The sequence below is a fragment of the Macadamia integrifolia genome, unplaced genomic scaffold, assembly GCF_013358625.1.
Source record: "Macadamia integrifolia cultivar HAES 741 unplaced genomic scaffold, SCU_Mint_v3 scaffold39, whole genome shotgun sequence".
Classification (NCBI taxonomy): domain Eukaryota; kingdom Viridiplantae; phylum Streptophyta; class Magnoliopsida; order Proteales; family Proteaceae; genus Macadamia; species Macadamia integrifolia.
The window spans coordinates 563,126-584,659 of NW_024869937.1; the positions used below are offsets into that span (position 1 = coordinate 563,126).

At 43.1% G+C, this 21,534-nt stretch overlaps 1 protein-coding gene across 1 annotated transcript in view; it reads right to left on the minus strand.

Annotated features, from left to right (window-relative positions):
* The window catches only part of LOC122068434 (protein ACTIVITY OF BC1 COMPLEX KINASE 1, chloroplastic-like), a 66,978-nt gene that overhangs the window by 22,697 nt on the left and 22,747 nt on the right, over window positions 1–21,534 (minus strand). The window contains 3 exon segments of the mRNA XM_042632289.1: window positions 11,845–12,024; window positions 12,197–12,337; window positions 12,602–12,766. Coding sequence (XP_042488223.1) covers window positions 11,845–12,024; window positions 12,197–12,337; window positions 12,602–12,766 — 486 coding nt within the window.

Here is a 21,534-nt window from a genome sequence, read left to right on the forward strand (position 1 = left end):
TAAAAATATGAATTGTCATACGTTGAACTGTGACTTCTTAGTTTGCATTAATGATTGTGGGAAATGGGATACGATGTGGCCAAGGAAGGAGTCCAGTACTGTGATCGCCATATTATGCATTAGTTAGCTTGTGTGTGCATTAGTGCTAGGGATATGGGTTGCGGTGTGGCCGATGGATGATTCTGGTACCGTATTCGCCACACTTAACTGTATATTGTGCTAGAGTCAGACTTGCGAATGGATTGCAGTGTGGCTGATGGATGATTCTGGTACCGTATTCGCCATACTTAATTGTATATTGTGCTAGACCCAGGCTTAGAAATGGATTGCGATGTGGCCGATGGATGAATCTGGTACCGTATTCACCATACTAATTGTATCATTATGCAATGTCAAGTATATTACATGTGATTAGGATGAATTACCCTATGCTATGACCTCTTGCCAATAGGGGGTTTGGTGTTAAATAACCCAAAGTGGTAGGTTTGATGAGACTTTCCAAAATACCACTTCCAGGTCACGATGTGAATATTACTGGAGGCGGACCAAGCCTGGGTGACCAATGGATGATTCCGGGACCGTGGCGCCAGGACGAGGTTACTAGGGTTTGCTAGGTGACCGACGGCACTTTCCGAGACCGACAAGCTCCTATTCGCAACTAAGGTTTGTAAAGCTGGGAGATTGATGGACGATTCTGGGCCTAGGGATATTGCCTAATGTGTTGCAGTAGCACTATACCCCAAACGTAGTTGCTTGATAGGTGGATAACAAAATGAATTGTTATGTGTTTGCTTTCATGAACCCCATCCCCTCACTAAGCATAGTAAAGCTCACATCACATGCGTGTCCTGATGCAAATACACACCCATGGAGCGATCCATACCCATTGGTTTTGAACATGAGGGTTTCTTTAATATATATATGGGGGAAAAGGCTAGGTATGCTAGCGGTATACACCCAAATCTGTGTCCATCTCTCTCCTCCTCCCCTTGGAAAAGTCCTCATGCCACTCCCATCCCAGTCCTCCCATTGGTTGAGCTGCTAGCTTTAGGAGAGCCGGCAGCATACCTAACCTCCTCCCTATATATATATATATATATATATATATTATATGTGTGTGTGTGTTAATGGTAACATGTGTCGATATAAAGGAGTAAATATCAGGAGCACAACATTAGCACCATCAGTTTGTGAATGTATTAAATAATTAGAGGTTTTTACAATACAAGGAGTTTCTTTGGGCAATTTCCTTCTATCCATAGGTTGTTTAGGCTTAGAAAATTTCTTTCACTAATTTATTCATTCTTTTGGATCAGAACCATAAAACTAATCTATTGAATAAATATAAGAACTGAGAGTATACTAATACATGCATGCCATTACAAAATGTGAAAAAAGAGCATCTAGAAGAGCCCAGAGAAAATGTAATCATCACTGAACACTTCTCAAAGCTGGCCTTCAAACTCTGTTAAAATTACAACCTTCCATCAGTAGGACAGCAAGAATGAGGTTGATCCCATATTTGAAGAAACTCCACAGATTGGAGCATCATAGCAAAAAATTGATTTCTCGAGGAAATCTGGTGATCAAAGTAGATGACATGACCTACCTCGAGGATGAGGTTGATATCGCAAGGCCCAGAGGCTTTTCTCAAGACCTAGGCCCTTGATGAATTAACGGAGACTCTCATGGAGGGCCACCAAATCCCTGCTGATCATTGAATTTTCGTTCACAGAAAGCTAAGAAAAAAAGGGTGAAGAAGGTTCAACACCTGCACAGACCTTGGTTTCAAGTGTTTAACATGAGGTTGAAGATGACTCATGACCTCCTACACAGGCCAAGTTGACCAGACCATCTGTCCTGAGGAGGTTGAAGAGTTATAGATATTCTCTGTCCCCAAATAGTTTTGGAGGTTTTAAGCCCCAATATTTGGTGACTGGATCTAGCTTGCTCCTTGGAGACTGATGCAAGGGGTTTTAATCTTATACCCCTTGAAACAAGCATAAAAAAGAGTCTCCATATTCGACCAAGCTGAGATGGCTCAGTTCTCTCTCCTCCTCTGCCCCTCCCCCCCCTACCTCTTCTGATGCCCCCTTCCCCTCCGGCGGGTTCCACCATCGGCACCCCTCCCTTCCTCCCTCCTCCACCTCTACTATCCCCTCAACCATTACTGCTCCCAACCCTTCCCCCTCTTCCCTCCTCTCCCTCCCTCCATCCCTCCTACTATTCCCACTCCTTTCTCTGAGTACAGGTCCCCCCCCCCAAACCCTCATTCTCCTTCCAGTCCCTTCCTCCCCCCTAAATCTTGGGTTTCTGTTGCCTCCTCATCCACCCACGCTTCTCGTGTTGGCCTTCCCCTCTCCATTCCTCCCACTACCTACAGGGATTCTCTGCCTCGCTGGATGGCTTCTGTCCGATGGGCTCTCTTGACTCTGAGATAGCCAAATGCAAGAATTGCATTATCGGTCATTTTTTGGGTAGTCTCCCCCTCCCCCCCTTTACCCTATTGTGAGGGCTTCACTCACTCAGCAATGGAAGGTCTCTGGGCTTGCTTTCTATTTCTCTTTGACAATGGAACTTTCATCTTCAACTTTTCGAATGAAGAAACGAATTTTTCCCTTGAAGGTGGCCCCTGGTTGGTTGGTTAGAAAGCAATAATGGGATAAGCACCTTTCCCTCTGCAAAGTGGACTTCAAATTTACACTGGTTTGGGTCACTCTCCCAAATTTGCCGCTCCACTACCGGTGTACTCAAGGGCTCAGCATAATATCAGTGATTGGCAAACCTCTTTATTCTGATCATAGAGCAAGGCTCCAAGACCAACTACCCTTAACCAGAATTTGCATTGAAATTAAAGCTGATGTTGATCCTCCAAACACTGTCACCATCCATGATGAAGGTTTCTCCTTCTCCCAAGTGATACACTACGACTGGCTGCCCTCTTCGCACCTTTTGCAAGATTTTTGGGCATAATTTTGCTATATGTGCCCCCAAGACTGCCCCAACTGAAGAAATCACTGCTCATAGTCTCATACCGAAGCTCTTGGCCCCTCGGGCCATGTCTCATCCCTTGAGACCTCTGCTCGTGGAAGAAAACACCGTCAAAAGCCTCGCCGGGACAGAAGCCGCATGGTGTTGCCTCATCACTCCGAGAACCCTAACTCCCATGCTTCCAGTCCCAAATCTGTTGGTCTGTTGGTCCGTTGGGCTCTCCCCTTCTACCCGCTGGTTTTAATCGTTTTGAACTCCTGTCAAACCCCTCCTGCTCTGATGATGATAGCCGGTCCCCTCGCACCTGCCATTCGACTGAAATAGCCTCTTCTCCTGCCATCTCTGATGTTGATGCTTGTTCCTTTCCAGCTTCCTCTCCTGTCACCCTCACTGCTCCCTTGCCGCCTCTCTCTGATGCAGCCCTTTGTACGAGCCTCCCTCCTCTCATAATTCTTAACTCCTCTCACTTTTCTTTTAATCATTCTGACTCTTTTACCCCCACTGACTGTCTTCCCCCTCCTCTCCCCCTTACCTCTTCTGGCCCTCTCTCTTTGTGGCCTGGTCCATCTATTGACCAGACCCTTCCCAGCCTCCTTTTACTGAACCATTCTTCCGACCCCCTCCTACCTCCTGACCTGCCCGACAACCCAGCTACATACAATTTTACTTATCCTTCCTCCTCTATCCACCCGTCCATCATAACATCCATCTCAACCCACCCCAACCTTTCTTTTAACCCAACAATCCTCCTCAATGCCATGACCCGCCACCTTCCTCACCCGACAGCCCCTGCTCCTCCTCCCTTAGCCATCCTTTTGACCCTCAGCCTGCTATTTCCACTTCTCATACCTTGGAAGGCATCAATTTCAACCCTTTGGCCCCTGTTGTCTCCTCGCCTCCCGTTGACGGAGATGCCCCTGCTACTTTCGAAGAAGCCCGCTCATCCTTGGATCTTGCCCCTGGCCTTCCACCAAAGTCTGTCGCTGGCCTCCTGCCAGGGCATGTAGCTCCTCTCATACCTGGCCATCTGCCAGGCCCTACTGTTGCTCCGACTATTGCCAAAGATCCCTCCCTTAGCCTTCCCCCGGGGCCATCTGCTGCCCATATCCCTGCCTCCAGCCAAGGAACTCAGAAGCTCACCTCCCTGGGCTTACAACAGGTTCTAGTGCTAGCCATCCTCCCTTAAAGATCAAGTCTTCTCAGGCTCCTCCTAAGACCACTGCGACTGCTCTTCAAAGGTCCGGGCAGGCCCCTCCTACCCCAGCTGCTTCCTCCACTCGCAGACCTGCAAGAAAAGGTGCTGGCCATACCACTACCTCATCAGTCACTATCAATAGCTCCTTTAGCTACCCCCGACTGCTTTCATGCATCTGAAGCGGCCACGCCAACCTGAAGATTCCCATTTCGATTAGATCCTCGGCTATCTCCAATAGAACTATGCCCTGGTTGTGGCCCCCTCTCCCTTGGCCTCCCCCTTTAACGAGTACCACCGAAGACATAAAAATCCTTCTGTCTAGGACTCCCACCATCTTCACTCCTCGGAGCATTCTTTGCCCAACCCCCTATTCCAAATGATTCCTTGGACCATCTGGAATGTGTGGCCTCAACTGCCCCGCCAAGCATGCCTCCATCCGCTCCTCTCTCTATTCCACTCTTGCGTCCCTCTGTTGTCTTTTTAAAACCATGTCATTAAAATGCTACCCGTATCGCTTCCTCTATTGCTCCCTCCTGGTCTTTCCTCTCTAACTATGCTCATTGCCCTAACGAGCATGGGTTCTCTGGAGTCCCCTTCTCCTCAACATCTCTGTCATCTCCTCTTCTCAAGCCATCCATCTCTCCATCTCCTCCCCTTCTGGCCCCTCTCCTTTCTTTTTCAAATTCTATGCTATCAACAGTGCACAAGACAGGCTTTCCCGCTGGTCTGCTCTTCGTTCCATTGCCCCTTCCACTGCCCCCCTTGGGGCCTGCGATCGATTTTAATGTTGTTAGAGTTAGTCATTAGAAGGTTGGGGGAGTCCCCATCGATCTCCCTTCGATTGAGTCCTTTAATGACTACATCGATAACATTGCCATGAATGACTTAAGATGGTCTAGTGCAAAGTTCACCAGGCAAAACTATAGGAGTGGTTCGGCTAGGGTTGCTTGCAAGCTTTACAAGGTTCTCGTCAATAAGGCTTGGCTTGACTCCTTTTCCCTCCTCCCATACCTGTTTTGACCTCCCTGGCATCTCTGATCATTCCCTATCTCCCTTCTTGTCCACCCTCACACCTCCTTTGGCCCCAAGCCCTTCAAATTCTTTAACATGTGGACCCTCTACAATGATTTCCTCCATGTTGTCCATGAAGCTTGGGCAATCCTTGCCCAAGCTTTCTCCACTCCCCTTGTCGCCTTTACGAGGAAGCTCAAGAATGTCAAATCTGCTCTTAAGATATGGAACTCTAATTCCTTTGGAAATATCTCTTCCAAAGTCTCTTCTTGCAAAGACAAGGAAAAGATGCTATCCAATCTCTCCTTCAGCTGGACCTCCTCAATGTAACCCTGGCAGAAGAGGAAAAAGTCATTTCAGTTGAGCTTTCCTCCCTCCTCGCTCAGGAAGAAAGCTCCCTCAGGAAAAAAATGCCATAATAAATGGCCAAAGCTTGGAGACTCCAACTCCTCTTACTTTCACCTATCTCTCAAAGCCAAGACTAATGCTAATTGCATCACCAAACTCATTTCCATAAAAGGCTCCCCCATAGTTTTTAAGGCGGTAAGGCAACGGAGGCGTTTGAGGGTCTTTCGGAGCACCTTAGCGATAAGGCTGGCATAAAGCATCACCTTATTGGCTAAAGTGTTCCTGTGTAATTTTTTTATAAAACCAATCTATTTGACTCAAATCATAGTTGAATCCTATTACTCATATGCTAAATAAATATTAAAGGGTCATACTTCATACCAATGTAAGATATTCATCAAGAATACAAAGTGAATAAACTAAGTTCACCTTCATCAATCATCAATCATCAATCATCAATCATCAATATTCAATCATCAATCATCATAACATATTACATATAATGAGAAATTGAGAAGACGGAATAGGAAAAAGACAAAAAAAAAAAAAAAGATAAGAAAAATCAGAAAATAGAAAAATAAACAATAACATACCTAGAAAGAGTCAAAGAAACTTTCGCCGGAGGTCGCCAGAGGTGGCCTAAGGCTGCCGGAGGAGAATAATAGTCGCCGGGGCAAAATAATAGTCGCCGGAGAAGTTAAGAATCGAAGGAGGAGGGACGAGGGAATGAGGCCGTCGGCTTTAGGGTTTTGCGATTTGGAGTGGAGACAAAGAGATGCGATTTGGGGTTGTCTTTTAAGTTATAAAGTTTTTTATCCAATGCATCACATGTGCATCAAAACTTATACATCTGCCAATGAGAAAATTTAATTTGGAATCTTCATCAAGCAATTTTAAAACTCTGTTTTAAAAAAATACCCCCATAAGGCGACCGTCTTTGTCATAAGTCGTCATAAGGCGTCGATGCCTTATAGCGCCTTATGCTATAAGGCGACCGCCATAGCCACTACACGTAAGGCAGAGCACTGCCTTATCATCTCTAGACCGCATCAGCGCCAAGTCGCCTTACCAACGCCTTAAAAACTATGGGCTCCCCCCTTCACCACCCCGAATATATCAAAAATGTGGCTGCCCCATTCTTTGACGATGTTTGCACCCTGTGTCCCCCACTCCCCCATCCCCCCACCTTCTGAACAAATTCATTCCCCCACACCTCCTCCCCTCCCTCCGGCCATTCCCTCGGATGATGAAATCTTAGCTACTGTCCTCTCCCACAAATCCGACAAAGCCCCTGGGCTGGATAGGTTCAGTATGGGTTTTTTCTCCTCTTGCCGACGCATCATCAGTGATGACCTCATCCTTGCCATCAGAAGCTTCGTCCTTAACTTTTGCCAGATCAAATGGATTAATTATACCTTCCTCTGTCTTATCCCTAAGAAAGACGAGACTGATTCCCTGCCTAACTTCAAGCTCATCTCTCTTTGCAACCTTTTGTATAGATTCATCGCTAAAATTCTGGCCAACAGAATTTAGAGGGTTATCGACTCCCTTGTTATTGGTATTCATTACAGGCAGAAGCATCACTGATAATATCATTCTTTTCCATGAGATTGTCAGAGATTTTGACAGAAAATCCCACTCCCATGCTACCCTATTTCCCTGCTCAAGATTGACATCCACAAAGCTTTTAACTCTATCTGCTGGGACTACATCTCCAGAGTCTTGATTCAGATGTCCTTCTCGCCCACTTTTGTCCATTAGATCCTTTCTTGCATTTCTTCCCCCTCCTTATCCATCCTCATCAATGGTAGCCCCGCCGGTTACTTTCCCTCCTCGGTTGGTATCAGGCAAGGTTGTCCCCTCTCCCTTATTCTCTATTGCCTTTAAGGTGCTTTCTTGCTCCATCCAATCCTCCACTGACCTTCACCTCGTCTCCCCCATTCCTAAATGCAAACCCCTCCTCCTCACCCACCTAGCCTTTACTGATGACCTCATGATCATCTCTAATGTGGACCCCTCTTCTATCTCTTCCTTTATGTCCTCTCTCCACCTCTTTGAATATCCATCTTCGGCCATTGCATCAACCTCTTTAATCATCTCTTTCTCTCTGGAGTCTCATATCCCATCCAATCCCTTCTTCTCTAAATCACAGGGTTCTCCCTAAGCTTCTTCCCTGTCAAATATCTTGGCCTCCCCCCCATCACTACTTAGCTCTCTACCCACCATTGCTCTCCTATCCTAGACCTTTTTATAAAGAGGCTTCAACTCTGGAAGGCCAAACTCCTCTCTTACGCGGGGCACCTTGTCCTTATTCGATCTTTTCTCCAATCCATACACCGTTATTGGACTGGTATCTTTGTGCTCCCTGCTTCTTCCATTAAAATTATTAAGAGTCTCCTTTGCTCTTTCCTTTGGAAAGGTTCGAACTCCTCTAAATTTCTCCACCCTTTGAGATGGAATCAAGTTTGTCTTCCCAAATCTGAACGTAGGCTTGGCCTTAGGAGAATCAAGGAGGTCAACTATGTTGGCATTCTCAAGCTCATCCGAAAGATTGCCTCCAAGAGCAATAGTATCTGGGTCTCTTGGGTCTACTCCTCCCTCCTCAAAAAACGACTCTCTGGTCCGTCTCTCCCTCCTCTGATGCCTCTTGGATCTGGAGTAAAATCCTCTCCTCCAGACCTAAATCCCTAGGAGCCATTACTTACTCCATTGGTAATAGTTCCAAGACCTCTCTCTGGTTGGACCCATGGCACCCTTCGAGTATCCTCTTCCCTGGTAACACCAAAGATTATCTATTCCTCAGGTTTAAGTCAAATTGCCAAAGTCTCCTCTATTTTATCTCTTAGTATTTGGACCCCTCCCCCTCCTCTCCTCTTGCTAACCGTTGGGCCTCCCTTCCCTCCATTCCGCTGGCCACAGATGTAGGGACGACTTAGTCATCTGGACCTCGTCCAACTTGGGACGGTTCTCTTCAGCCTCTACCTGGGATCTCATTTGATGCAAAGGTCCCCTCATCCCTTGGAGAAACATAATCTGGTTTAAAGGCCACATCCCCCCACAGTTTCACAGCCTAGTGAGCTCTATCCAACTGCCTCCCTACACAGTCATTCCTCATCCACCAGCACATCTAGGTCTACCATTACTGCTGCCTTTATTGAAATGGCATCGAAGATGTTGATCATCTTTTCTCCCCCTCTCTTCCACCATTTAGAAAAGAGTCCTTAGTAATTGCTAGCCATGTCGCAGACCAATCCTTTCGTTGAGTAGAGAATGGATCCGGGTGGACATGACTTTCTGTGGATTGTCCATTTGTGCTACATCTAGGAAGTTCGCCATTTGCTAGATCAGTCATATCTCGATGGAGCAAAATCTTCATAGATGGACTTCCAACTCTCTCTCTTGATAAGATTTGGAAAGACATCTACTTTGATATTAGCTCCAAACTTGGCTGTCTTACCCATCGTTCAGTCACCGACACCTCAAGGAACTGGCTCACTGTTGTGTCCTAGGGTCTCCCAGTATCTATTATCTCCCCCCAACTGATGAATCATTTTTGTGTGCCTCTGGGCCCCAGCCTTGTGTCTAGATGTTTGTGATCCACCCTGTTCCCCTTGTATATTCTTTTCCTCCTTGGTAATGAATTTATTTATTCATCCAAAAAAAAATAGAGTGCATATTCTTCTTTTAAGGTCAACTAATCAATGGCTATTCAGAGGAGCTCAACAAAATGAGAGGATTCTAAGGGCCATTAGTGATGTTTTAAGGAATTGTACAAGTGTAAATTGTTCACAAGTTGGGGATACTTTGGTCATTCTCTAAAGTTCGGGAATATTTTTGTAGATGGAGTAAAATTCACAAGAGGGCACTTGGTATAGATTTAGCAAGTTTCTGTGTTACCTATTTTTTCTTTTTCTTTTTCTTTTTTTTTTTAAAGGTTTTAACCTATATTTACATGGAGTTCAACACAAGGAATCACTGAACTGAGATGGCTTGAGTTTTCTGAGAACTTCTCTTTGTATTTTTTTTTTTTTTTCCCTTTTTGGATGAATAAATAATTCATTACCAAGAGGAAGAATATAAAGGGGAAAAAAAAGGGGGGGGGTCTCATGAGATCACAAAAACCAAACTTCTCTCTGTATTAAATGATATTTCTCCTTCTAATTCTGTTGTTGTCAGTATTACATGAGTTCCATTTTTTAATGACTTCCCATGAGTGTTCCAATCACCACTGTACATCTTTATCGCTTCTAAAATCTATTGGACAACATTCAACTTGTAGGTCCGTCGGACAACCAGAATATATTGTTTTCCAGATCTGAAATTTATTTTTTTTTTTTAGATGACCTTTTTTGCCTTTTTTGCTCTCCCCGCAGGAAAAATTCTAAAATTGGCTAGTTTTCAAAAAATGAAATTATGTCAGTCTGATATGACTACATTTTAGACCCACCTGGACTTATCATTTGGACTCAACTAGCTGGTTAAACACTTCATATGAGTAATATCATAAGCTAAAATTTCAGATCAAGCAGACTTAATTCGAAGCACTTTTAGCTTTTGGCAGGTTATGGGACTTCGGAATCCAAATGACTTTGATGTTTGAAGGATCAAATCTCATTAGTTAGGGCATCTCATCACTAATTTTTTTCACCTTAAAAGTCTAGCTAATCTCTGGAAATTTGACTCAAGCCCATTCAATTCTAGATTTTCTAATTTTTTTGAACTATGGACTTTGTAATTTATGAATGTTAATCACTAGGGTAAGGGTTTGTTGACCTAATCCCATATCATGTCCCAACTTAGGAGATGTGGATGGTATTTAATTTTAGATTCCAAAATAACTAACGGAGTGAATCCCAATCTTCAATTAATTGAGTTGAATATGTTGGGCCTGCGATTCACCCGAAACTACTTGGGATCTTGGGTGGACAACATTGCACCTTGGGCCTTATATAGGTAATGGCTAATTCTTTTCAGCAGAAAAAAAAAAAAAAAAAAAAAAAGGTAATGGCTAATTCTGCATTGGACAGATCTTCCCTGTCTATGATTTTTGCTAACAATATTGTTTTGGTGGACGAAACAGAAATAGGGATAAATGTAAAGTTGGAATTATAGTGATTAACCTTGAAATCAAAAGACTTTAAGATGAGGAGCGCAAAAACAGAGTATATGGTGTGTAACTTCCACAATCTGGAAGTGTGTCCTTGCCAAATGCTGGCCTGCTAGGAGAAGACCCCTTCCCCTTATAAGAGAATGGATATGGGTTGACATGACCTTTGGAAGCAGCTTTAACTGCGATATTGCTTAGAAGCTCGCCGCTGGGGCTTCCATTAACCACATTTGGAGGGAACGCAATATGCGTAGATAGACTTCCAACTCCAAACCCTTTGACAAGATTTGGAACGCCATCTACTCTGATATGTCTCTGGGTGGTTTCCTTTGTCTATTTTGACTTCATCCTCCCCTCCCCAGCCCCCCAACCCCTTTTTTTCCCTTGTTATTTAATTTCAAATTGACCCAAATAAAAAACCTTTAGTAACAATAAGACTGAAAGTAATGTATAAATTGACCATAGGGAGATACCGCAAAGTGAAAATTTTATGTGCCTAGGTTCAATCAAAAATAAAAGATAAATAAAAGATGATGTTACACAAAGAATTAAAATAGGGTGGATGAAGTAGAGGGATGTGTACCAATTGTTGTGTGATTGATGTAATTCTTTAAAACTAAGAAGAAAAGTTTATCAGACAGTTATATGATACAGTAATTACATATGGAACTGAATGTTGTGGAGAAACAACATATAAACAAACTTGGTGTAGTTGAATCAAGATGTTGAGATGGATGAATAGTAACACTAGAAAAAATAAGGACTAAGCAAATTAATGGTAATTTAGGGGTAGCTCCGATACATGATAAGTTGCAAAAAAGTCATTTGAGGTGGAATGGGCATGCGTAATGGAGGCCTTTGAATGCTCCAGTACGGAGGGATTTGAATCAGATTGAAGGAGCTAAATGAGACATGTGTAGGACTAAAATGACTCTAAGAGAAGTGGTGAAAAAAGACATCCACAACTTAGGACTAGTAACAAGTATGGCATTGAATAAAGGTGATTGGAGAAAAAGGATCCATGTAGCTGACCCATTCAGTTGGGACAAGGCTGAGTTGAGTTGAATTGAGTACATATCCTCCATATGTCCAATTTATGGATCCATTGGACTTCAATCCTAGGTTCACATCAATCAACCAATTCATCACCCAAAAATGGACCTTAAAAAGTGTATCTCAAGTTAGCCATTACCTGGCTGAGGACAGCAACATTCCCAAAGTCTACATATGCAATACGGCCATCACGCATAGCAAAGATATTTCCAGGATGTGGATCTCCATGAAACAATCCGAATTCTAGTAATTGTCGCAAGGCGGCACTCACTCCAACAGTCAAAAATCCATTTACATCAATGCCTGCCTCTTTAATAGCCTGCGGTGAATGCCATTTGATTTAAGGAAATAAAATAGAACCAAGGAATTAACCTCAGAGAGAAGGAAACAAAATTTCAATATATAAAGATTCATACTCCATGAGATTGAATTCAAGGAGATGAAGTATACCATAAACAGATGCATGTCACCATCTATTTTGACATACTAACCTGTGGATTAGTACACCGGATACCATCAATCCATTCCATTACTAAAACATGTGGACCTGAAAGCTTTTTATAAACCCAAGGAATCTTGACAGTAGGATCATTCTTGAAGTTCTCCAGAAAATCCTCAATATTTCTAGCCTCCTAATAGAGCAACATCAAAGAGTAAATAAAAATTGTAAAGGAAAAAACCGAAACTACAAAAAAATCTACCATAGTACCCACTTTACTTGAAATTGACATTCACTTATTAAGTTCATGCACATAAACAACTAAACAAGGCTACAGAGCCAAGAGGGTCCTTATGATTATATACACACCCAATTACATCTTAGCTTTAAATAACTCACAAGTACAATATACTTTGCACGGTAACTAAAAACATTGTCCAAGTATCCAGAAAGTTACCAAGGTATAATCAAGTTCCTCTAGAAGCTTCTCACCAAATTCATCAACCATGAGCTCTGCATTGCATCCCAGTTTCTGTAGACTAATTCCGTTCAAGAAGGAAGCAAGCGTACGAAACAAGAAAAGATCACGGTAGATTATAGGTTCTATCCGAGGCCTTTGCACCTGCAAAGTAACAAAAAAAAAATGTGCATAAGCGTTCCATAAGACCATTCAAGACCAATTACTAAAAGTTAAAAAAATCAAATGATCATGTTTATAAATTAGATATAATTACATTTAATACAAGGCATAGTTTGTAACTTTGTACAAACCATTACATAAATAAATAGTATTTGAAATACAAGAATCAAAATTTCAACTCCATAAGAAATAACATGTCCTGAACAGACCTTCGAACTGTCCATGTGATAGTTTCCTTGGTTGAATTACAAAAGCTGTTCAAAAACAACCAGTTGATGCATTAGCAGCAGATTCCTTTCCATCGGCTTCTTCTTGGTTTTGTTGATTTGTTTTATTCCTTGATTAGTTCAAGGAGCAAGTCGCAACTATATTGAACCATTCATCAATATATAGTGTGACAGAATCAGAGAAGCACTAGCAAGTTCCTTATGTTGATCAAGAGAAGAGAAGAGAGAATAGGGGAGAAAACAGAAGCTGGTCAATTAGCGAGTTTTTTTTTTTTTATGAATAAATAATTCATTACCAAGAGAAGAAGAATATACAAGGGGAAAAAGGGGGGAGGGAGGCTTAAGCCAACAAGGAGAAGCAACCCAAGGGGAGCAAAATAAAAACTTATACAAAACCATCACAGACCAAAAGAGGGGGGGCGGGCGGAGGCGGACGGGTAAGCTACAAGCAGTTTGGGGGGTTGGGAGATGGCAACCTGAAGGTTCCAAGATGAAATGATATGCGAGTTTCTGGGGGAGATAGGGACAGGACGATTATGCCGAGGAAGGAGGGCCTGGGCTTTGGAAGCAACATAAAGGAGAAAGATTTCCAAATCTTATTTGGGGATCTAGATTTGGCAGTCCAACTCTAAATATTGCGCTCCATCCAGAGATGGTTTATAGGTTAGCAAAAGACCAATTTACCGACAGTGTCACAAATGGTAAAACCAGAGAAGGACATGGCTACCCAAATACATTCTCTGTTAAAAAGGAGGATTGATCTTCTAGAAGGCCAGCATTTGGAAATGACAGATTTCCAGACATGGCAGGAAAAGGGGCAAGAGAAAAAGAGATGGGGGATATCCTCAGTGCTCGAGGGGCATAAGAAGCAAAAAGGATTGGCAGGTATATGGCGGTGAATGAGGAAGGATTGGGTGGGAAGACAGCTGGACAGGCAACGCCAGAGAGTGAAGCTCTGGCGAGGAATATGACCTTTAAACTAGACCAGCTTAAAGACATATTCATAATCATAATAATGTAGTTGATTACAACAATCCCCTCAACATATGAGTAATCACACGTTGCCCCCGACCATAGTTTTTAAGTCGGTAAGCGATGAAGGCGTTTGAGGGTCTTTCGGAGTGCCTTAGCGATAAGGCGAGCATAAAGCGTCACCTTATTGACTAAAGCATTCCTGTGTAATTTTTTTTATAAACCAATCTATTTGGCTCAAATCCTAGTTGAATCCTATTACTCATATGTTAAATAAATATTAAAGGTTCAAATTCATACCAATGTAAAATATTCATCAAGAAAACAAATCAATAAAGTGAATAAACTAAGTTCATCTTCATCAATCATCAATATTCAATCATCAATCATCACAACATATTAACATATAATATAAATACATAATTATGAAACAAAATTATAAATATAAAGAAAAGAAATATAAAATACAAATATTTATTATACTTACCTCTGTGATGCCAAAATGAGTGTCTAAGCCCTAAGGTCATCTACTATATTTCTACTCCTGTCAAAGAAGAATGAAGCTGACCGCTGCCGGAGCAAAATAGTCACCTGGATCAGTGGTTCTTCCTTGTTCCTTGATTCCTTCTCAAAGCCCTCTCTTAAAACCCTTGACAAAATCCAAACCCTGTTTGTGTATCGTGTTTTTGTTTTGTTTGTTTTGGTTATTTTTAGTGGAGTAAAGCTGATCCCACACATCTCAAGTGTTAACAAAACCATACACCTACAAATAAAAAATCTATATTTGGAATCTTCATCAAGTAATTTTAAAATGTATTTAAAAAAAAAAAAAAAAAACCCATAAGGTGTCACTTCACATAAGGCGGAGCATTGCCTTACCATCTCTAGACCGCATCAGCGCCAAGGCGCTAGTAAGGCGACGCCTTAGCAGCACCTTAAAAACTATGCCCCCGACACATAAGAACCATCATGAAAAACACTCGTTGCGGTATAACTTTAACACTCCCCCTCGTTGGATTGTATATCTCTCATGCCCAGCTTGGAACAACCTCGAAGAAACACATTTCAAAATAAAGCTTTGGTAAACAAGTCACCAAACTGATCACTAGAACTGACAAATGGAATGGAAATCAACTTCTGCATCACAACATTTCTCACATAATTACATTCAACTTCAATAAGCTCTAGTTCATTCATAAAAGACGAGATTATTAGCAATATAGATAACTGCCTGATTAGCACAATACATGTCAATAGGCTTGTTCAATGGAAATCCAAGCTCCTGAATAAGTGACTTGACCATATAAATTCAGCTGCAATATGAAACATGGCTTTATACTTAGCTTCAACATCAAACCTAGGCATTGTAGCTTGTTTCTTATTGTTCAAAATAATAAGATTACCGCCAACAAACGTACAGTAATTATTGGTCGACTTGCTATCACCTTCAGCTCCTACCCAATCAGCATTAGAGTAACCGACAAGATCAAAATGGTTATGAAGTTTACAAATGAAACCCTTTCCTGGAGCACCCTTAAGATATCTCAAAATACATGTTGCCTCCTAGTGAGCCTTCTTAGGTTTCTCTATGAACTAGCTTATAACATTAGAAAACAATATATCAAGCCAATTCACAGTAAGATAAATGAGCTTACCAATCAATATCTATATTTACGTTTGCCTGCAATCTCCTTAGCCAACCAAACACAAAGTGATCAGAGTAGCACTGTGTGAAGCTATAATTAACATCAACTTTGCAAAATTTATCAAACCATTCCCTTAGTGTTGCTTCAAACCATTATTGTTTTGCAAAAAGCTTACATACTTTTTATACATTCTCCACTCGAACAATATACCCAAGAGGTAGGCCTCCTTCGTCACTCCACTAGTGGCTCGGTGATGTAGATCCACACTTCGGGAGGATCTATCAGAGGAAGAAAGGCCCAGCCAAGAAGGGCCTATCGATCCACACTTAAGTCCACTTCAAGTGGCTGATTCAGTTGTTAGAATAAGGGCCCATTTGGCCCATCGATTCTAGCTATAGGAATTTAATTAATTGTTTAATAAGTGAGGCCCATTGGGCCCACCGATTGTAATGTCCTATATGGACTATTAGTTAATTATTTTACTCCATGTTAGAGTTATAATCCTAGTCCTATTATGAGTCCAAATCCTACTAGGTGTGTCTAGTCCTATTTGGAAACCAGCTCCTAATTATGTTATGATTGTTATTCTTCCCTCTTTAAATAGAGGAGCTTATGTACTCATAATTTCAAATTTGAATAAAAGAAAGTTGCAGTCAATTGCTTAGAACAACTGGGATAGTTGCGGATGAGAAGCCCGGGCCGAGATAGCCACTCCTCCCCCACTTTCCCTTTTATATTTCTTCTAATTTACTGAAGTCGATTGTCTATTTCTGTTCACTGTTGCTGCTACTATTAATACCATAGAAATCAGACCAGTTCATTGAAGATCGACCAGCAAGAACACTCCTCTCTTGAAGTCCATTGATCTCCTCTTCTGCCTACAGCTGAAGTCTGATCTGCAAGACCTTTTGAGGGTCTGTTCTACATCCCAAGGGGACCACTCGATCCACTTTAGAAGACTGTTCAGAGCTGCCAACTACTGTCACTGCAAAACTCTGGCAATTCTCTCCTAGGTCTTATTTTCAAGAAAGTGAATATCTCAGCATCCGACCGTCGGAAGTCCTTCAACCTTTTAGGTTTTTGTACCCTTCCTAAGGACTGCCTACGCCCAGGAGTGGAGCTCAGAGGCAGCTCATTCTGAGCTCCACAGCTGCAGCCGCCCCTCTCTCTCCCTGGGTCTATCGCAGGTGAGTTTCTCTCTCCTGGCCGATTGAAGTTTCTCTTGGGTTTTCTTTGTTGGGTGCCTTTAGGCTTTTGTGGGTTATTCTTGGGTTTTGTTTCTTTTCTTCTTAAGCATCTTTAAGGGTAATTTGTTACTATTGGGTTACTAGTTGTGTTGTTTGTGGTTATCAATTGTTGGGGTCAGTTACCTGTAAGGCTGTAACTTACTCCTACATAAGTGATATCAAAGCCATGGCTGAAGAAAGCTCCAAACAAATCACCCTGGAAGATGTGTGGAAATCCTTCAGACCTCGACTGAAATGGATGGTAATGACTAACAACTGGCAGAACTAAGAGAGTCTACTGCTGCTCACTCCAATACTCAGGCTATTGCTGCCCAAGTTAATGCTCAGCCTACTATCAACAACACTGCCTATGTACCTAGATGGGTCACTTTACAAGCTCAAAGGAATCTATCAGTTCTAGGTGAAGAATATGATAAATATGGTCACCAATTTCGCCAGGATGATACAAATAAGGTGAAGTTGGAATTGAAAGAGTACAATGAAAAACATGATCCCCTCTACTTCCATGATTGGTTGAACTCATTTGATGATTATTTTCGTTGGTATAGTATGCCTAAAGAAAGGACAGTCCTATTAGTTATCACTAAGCTAACAGGTGGAGTTAAGGACTGGTGGAGAGCTGAAGAAGATAAACTTATGCGTAGGCATCAAGAACCTCGCAGTTGGGAAGACTTGAGCTGATCCTCAGTGATAGGTACCTACAACTGACATACAGACATCGACTCTATGACATGTTGAATACCCTCAGGCAAGATACTATGACTATAGAAGAATATGTTAAAAGATTTAATGAATTGCTTTCACGTACAGGTGCCTATCATGAAGATGAAGAACTACTTATATCCCATTTCAAATTAGGATTAAGGCATGACATTCGTAAGAAACTTGGTGTGATAGAACTACATTCCATGAATACTTGTATAAAAAAATCACTAGAGGAAGAGGATCTGATCAAATCATCCTCTAAGAGGTACAACCAACCCACTGACAGCAAAAGACCATTTTGCCAATCGGAAGAGAATATACAAGAGAAAAAAGGGGGGGGCTAACAGGAACAAACCCGAAAGGACTAAGAGGTTAGGCCCCAAACAACCTAACCAAGGGAAACATCAATTGGGGGGGATGGTATCCGTAGGGAGGCCCCAGGAGACAACAATGAGCCTGTTCCTTGGGGTGTCACGAACTGGTCTGCAACGCAAAGATCTGAGTCTAGACGTAACATCAAAATATATGGCTTTCCAAATCCCTTCGAAGGAACGGGAGTTGGGGGTCCATCTATGAAGATTACGTTCCATCCAGAGGTGGTTGATGGTGGCACAAAAGGCAAGCTTTCCAATGATGACACAAATGGTGGAGTGTAGCCACTAAAGGTCATGTCAATCCAAATCCATTCCCTAGGGAGGAGGAGGATCGGCCAGGGGGAAGGCCAGCAGGAGCAGAGGACTTTTTTCCAAAGGGAGGAGGAAAAAGGATAGGAGAAGAAAAGATGATCCACATCTTCCGTGCCATTCCAACACAAACAATAGGAGGTAGGGACCTGGATGTGTCGGTAATTGAGGAAAGCCTACGTGGAGAGGCAGTAGGAGAGAGCCTGCCAAGCGGTGAAACTATAGCGAGGGATGTGCCCTTTAAATCAGGTGATTCCTCCAAGGGATAAGAGGGTCTTTTGAGCGAATGAAGTTTCAAGCAGAGGCGGATGAGAATAAGCCTGAGGGGGAGGGCTTCCAAGTTATTGAATCTTGGAACCCTCTGTGACCAGGGGATGGGAGGGTGGACCAAAGGTCAGCCAAGGGCAGAGGGAGATGGGGGGGTTCCAACCATTGTGGGAAAGGATGGAGGCCACCATAGCAGAGCGACAAGAGCCCGAGGAAGCAATGATTCCAGGGGAGACCAAGGGGAGATGGATTCCAACCAGGTGCCAAAGGTCAAGCCAGATAAGAGTAGAGGAGCGGTTGCCAATGGTGTAGGAGATTGCAGAGAGGGCCAGGGGTCTGGACTCGAGGATACCACGCCAGCTCCAGGAAGCATCAAGGGAAGGAGAGACAATCCAAATGGATTCATTTTTTAGAGGGACAGAGTAAATCCAAGAGACCCAGATGATTCGCTGCTTAGAGGCTATCTTCCAAATGAGTTTGAGGATAGCAGCAAAGTTGACGTCCTTGATTTTGCGGAGACCCAAACCACCTTCGGCCTTTCGACGACAAACTTTGGACCAGCTCATAGGGTGGAGGAATCTGGTGGCATCGGATCCTTTCCACAGGAAGGCACAGAGGATTGAGTCAATGGCCTTACAAGTGGAAGTGGGGAGTAAAAAGATGCCCGACCATAAAGGTAGAGGGATTGGAGGACTGATTGGATGAGAACAAGGCGGCCAGCATAGGAGAGCAGCATGCCTTTCCATATGTGAAGCCTCTTCCTGATGGAGTCAATGATGGGGGAGAAGTGGTGAGAGGAGAGACGTGAGGAAATAAGGGGCAGGCCAAGGTATCTCACAGGAAGGGATCCCAAAGAGAAGCTAGAGATTGCAAGGAGATGGGCTTGGCGCACATCAGAACAACCGAGAGGAAGAGGTTGGATTTGAGAAGGTTGATTTTCAGGCCAGAGAGGGACTCAAAAAGGTGAAGGGAGGTCATAATGTTGGTAATAGAGGTGGGGTCAGCTTTAAAGAAGATCATGAGATCATCAGGAAAAGTCAGATGGGCTAGCGAAAGGGCTCTACATTTGGGGATGGGGGAGATTAGGTGTTGATCAGTGGAGGATTGGATCGAGCGGGAAAGGACTTCATGGGCCAAACAAAAGAGAAAAGGAGAAAGGGGACATCCTTATCGGATGCCCACAGAGGAGAAATAGCCCGCTAGACTACCATTAGTGAGGACAAAGAAGCAGAGGGTGGAGATACAGGAGAGAACCCAATGGACAAAGGACAGGGGGGAAGGACATTTGTAGAAGAACCTTGGAGATGAAATCCCAGCAGATAGAATCAAACGCCTTATGAAAGTCAATCTTCATGAGGCAGGAGAGTGGGATTTGCGATTGAAGCCTCTATCTCCTGGAAGAGGAGGATGTTGTCCGAGATACTTCGACCCACAATGAAGGCAGATTGATTTGGACTGACCAGGGAATCGATAACCTTTTGGATCCGATTGGCAAGAATCTTGGCAATGAATTTGTAGAGAAGGTTGCAGAGGGAAATGGGCCTAAAATCGATCATGCATTAGGCACCATCCTTTTTGGGAATAAGGCATAGAAAGGAATGGTTGATGCCCGAGATTTGGGAGGGATTGAGAAAGAAGCTGCGGATAGCAAAGATGAGATCATCACGGATGATATGCCAGCATGTGGAAAAGAATCCCATGGTGAACCCATCCGGACCAAGGGCTTTGTTGGCTTTATGATGAAGGATAGTGGATAGGATTTCGTCATCCGAGAGGATGGAAAGGAGGGATGGGATGAGGTGATCAAGAATGAATTTATTAAAGGAGTTGGGGGAGGGGGGATGAAAGGGTCAAGTGAGGGTTGAAGAGGTCATCGAAATACGAGACCGCTTCAACTTTGATAACCGAGGGGGAGAGAAGCTCTATGCCAGAGCGGGAGATGAGCTTGAGGATGGAGATGGAATTGGTGCGGGCTTTGAGGGAGCGGTGGAAATAAAGCTCAAGCCATTTGATCTTAGATTTTTCACGGAGGAAGGATTCTTCCTGGGCAAGGCGGAAGAAGAGATCAAGGGCAGCCAACTTTTCTTCCTTAGCCAAGGAAAGGTTGAGAGGATCAAGCTTAAGCCTGGACTGAATGAGGTCAAGATTTGCTTGGCAGGCAGAAATCTAATCAGATATATTGCCAAAAGTGGCAATGTTCCAGGATTTGAGAGCCAATTTGACATTTTTGAGCTTTTTTGCAAAAGCAATGAGCGGAGTGGCAGAGACAAGGATGGGAATGGCCCAGGTGTCTCTAAAGGGAAGAAATCCCTCATGGTGGGACCAGATGTCAAAGTACTTGAAGGGTTTGGGACCAAAGGAGATCTTGGACTGAATAAATGGGGAGATGGGAGTGATCAGAGATGCCCGAGAGGTCAAAACTAGCATGGGAAGCAAGGAAAGATGTGAGCCAAGGCTCGTTGACAAGGAGTCGGTCAAGTTTACAAGCCACCCTACAATTTAATTAATTGTTTAATAAGGCCCATTGGGCCCACCGATTGTAATGTCCTATATGGACTATTAGTTAATTAGTTTACTCCATGTTGGAGTTATAATCCTAGTCCTATTATGAGTCCAAGTCCTACTAGGTGTGTGTAGTCCTATTTGGAAACTAGCTCCCAATTATGTTATGATTGCTATTCTGCCCTCTATAAATAGAGGAGCTTATGTACTCATAATTTCAGATTTGAATAAAAAAAAATTGCAGTCAATTGCTTAGAACAGCCGGGAGCTGTGGGAAAGAAGCCCGGGCCGTGATAGCCACTCCTCCCCCACTTCCCCTTTTATATTTCTTCTTATTTACTGAAGTAGATTGTCTATTTTCGTTCACTGTTGCTGCTATTATTAATACCATAGAAATCAGACCTGTTCATTGAAGATTGGCCAGCAAGAACACTCCTCTCTTGAAGTCCATCAATCTCCTCTGCTGCCTACACCTGAAGTCTGATCTGCAAGACCTTTTGA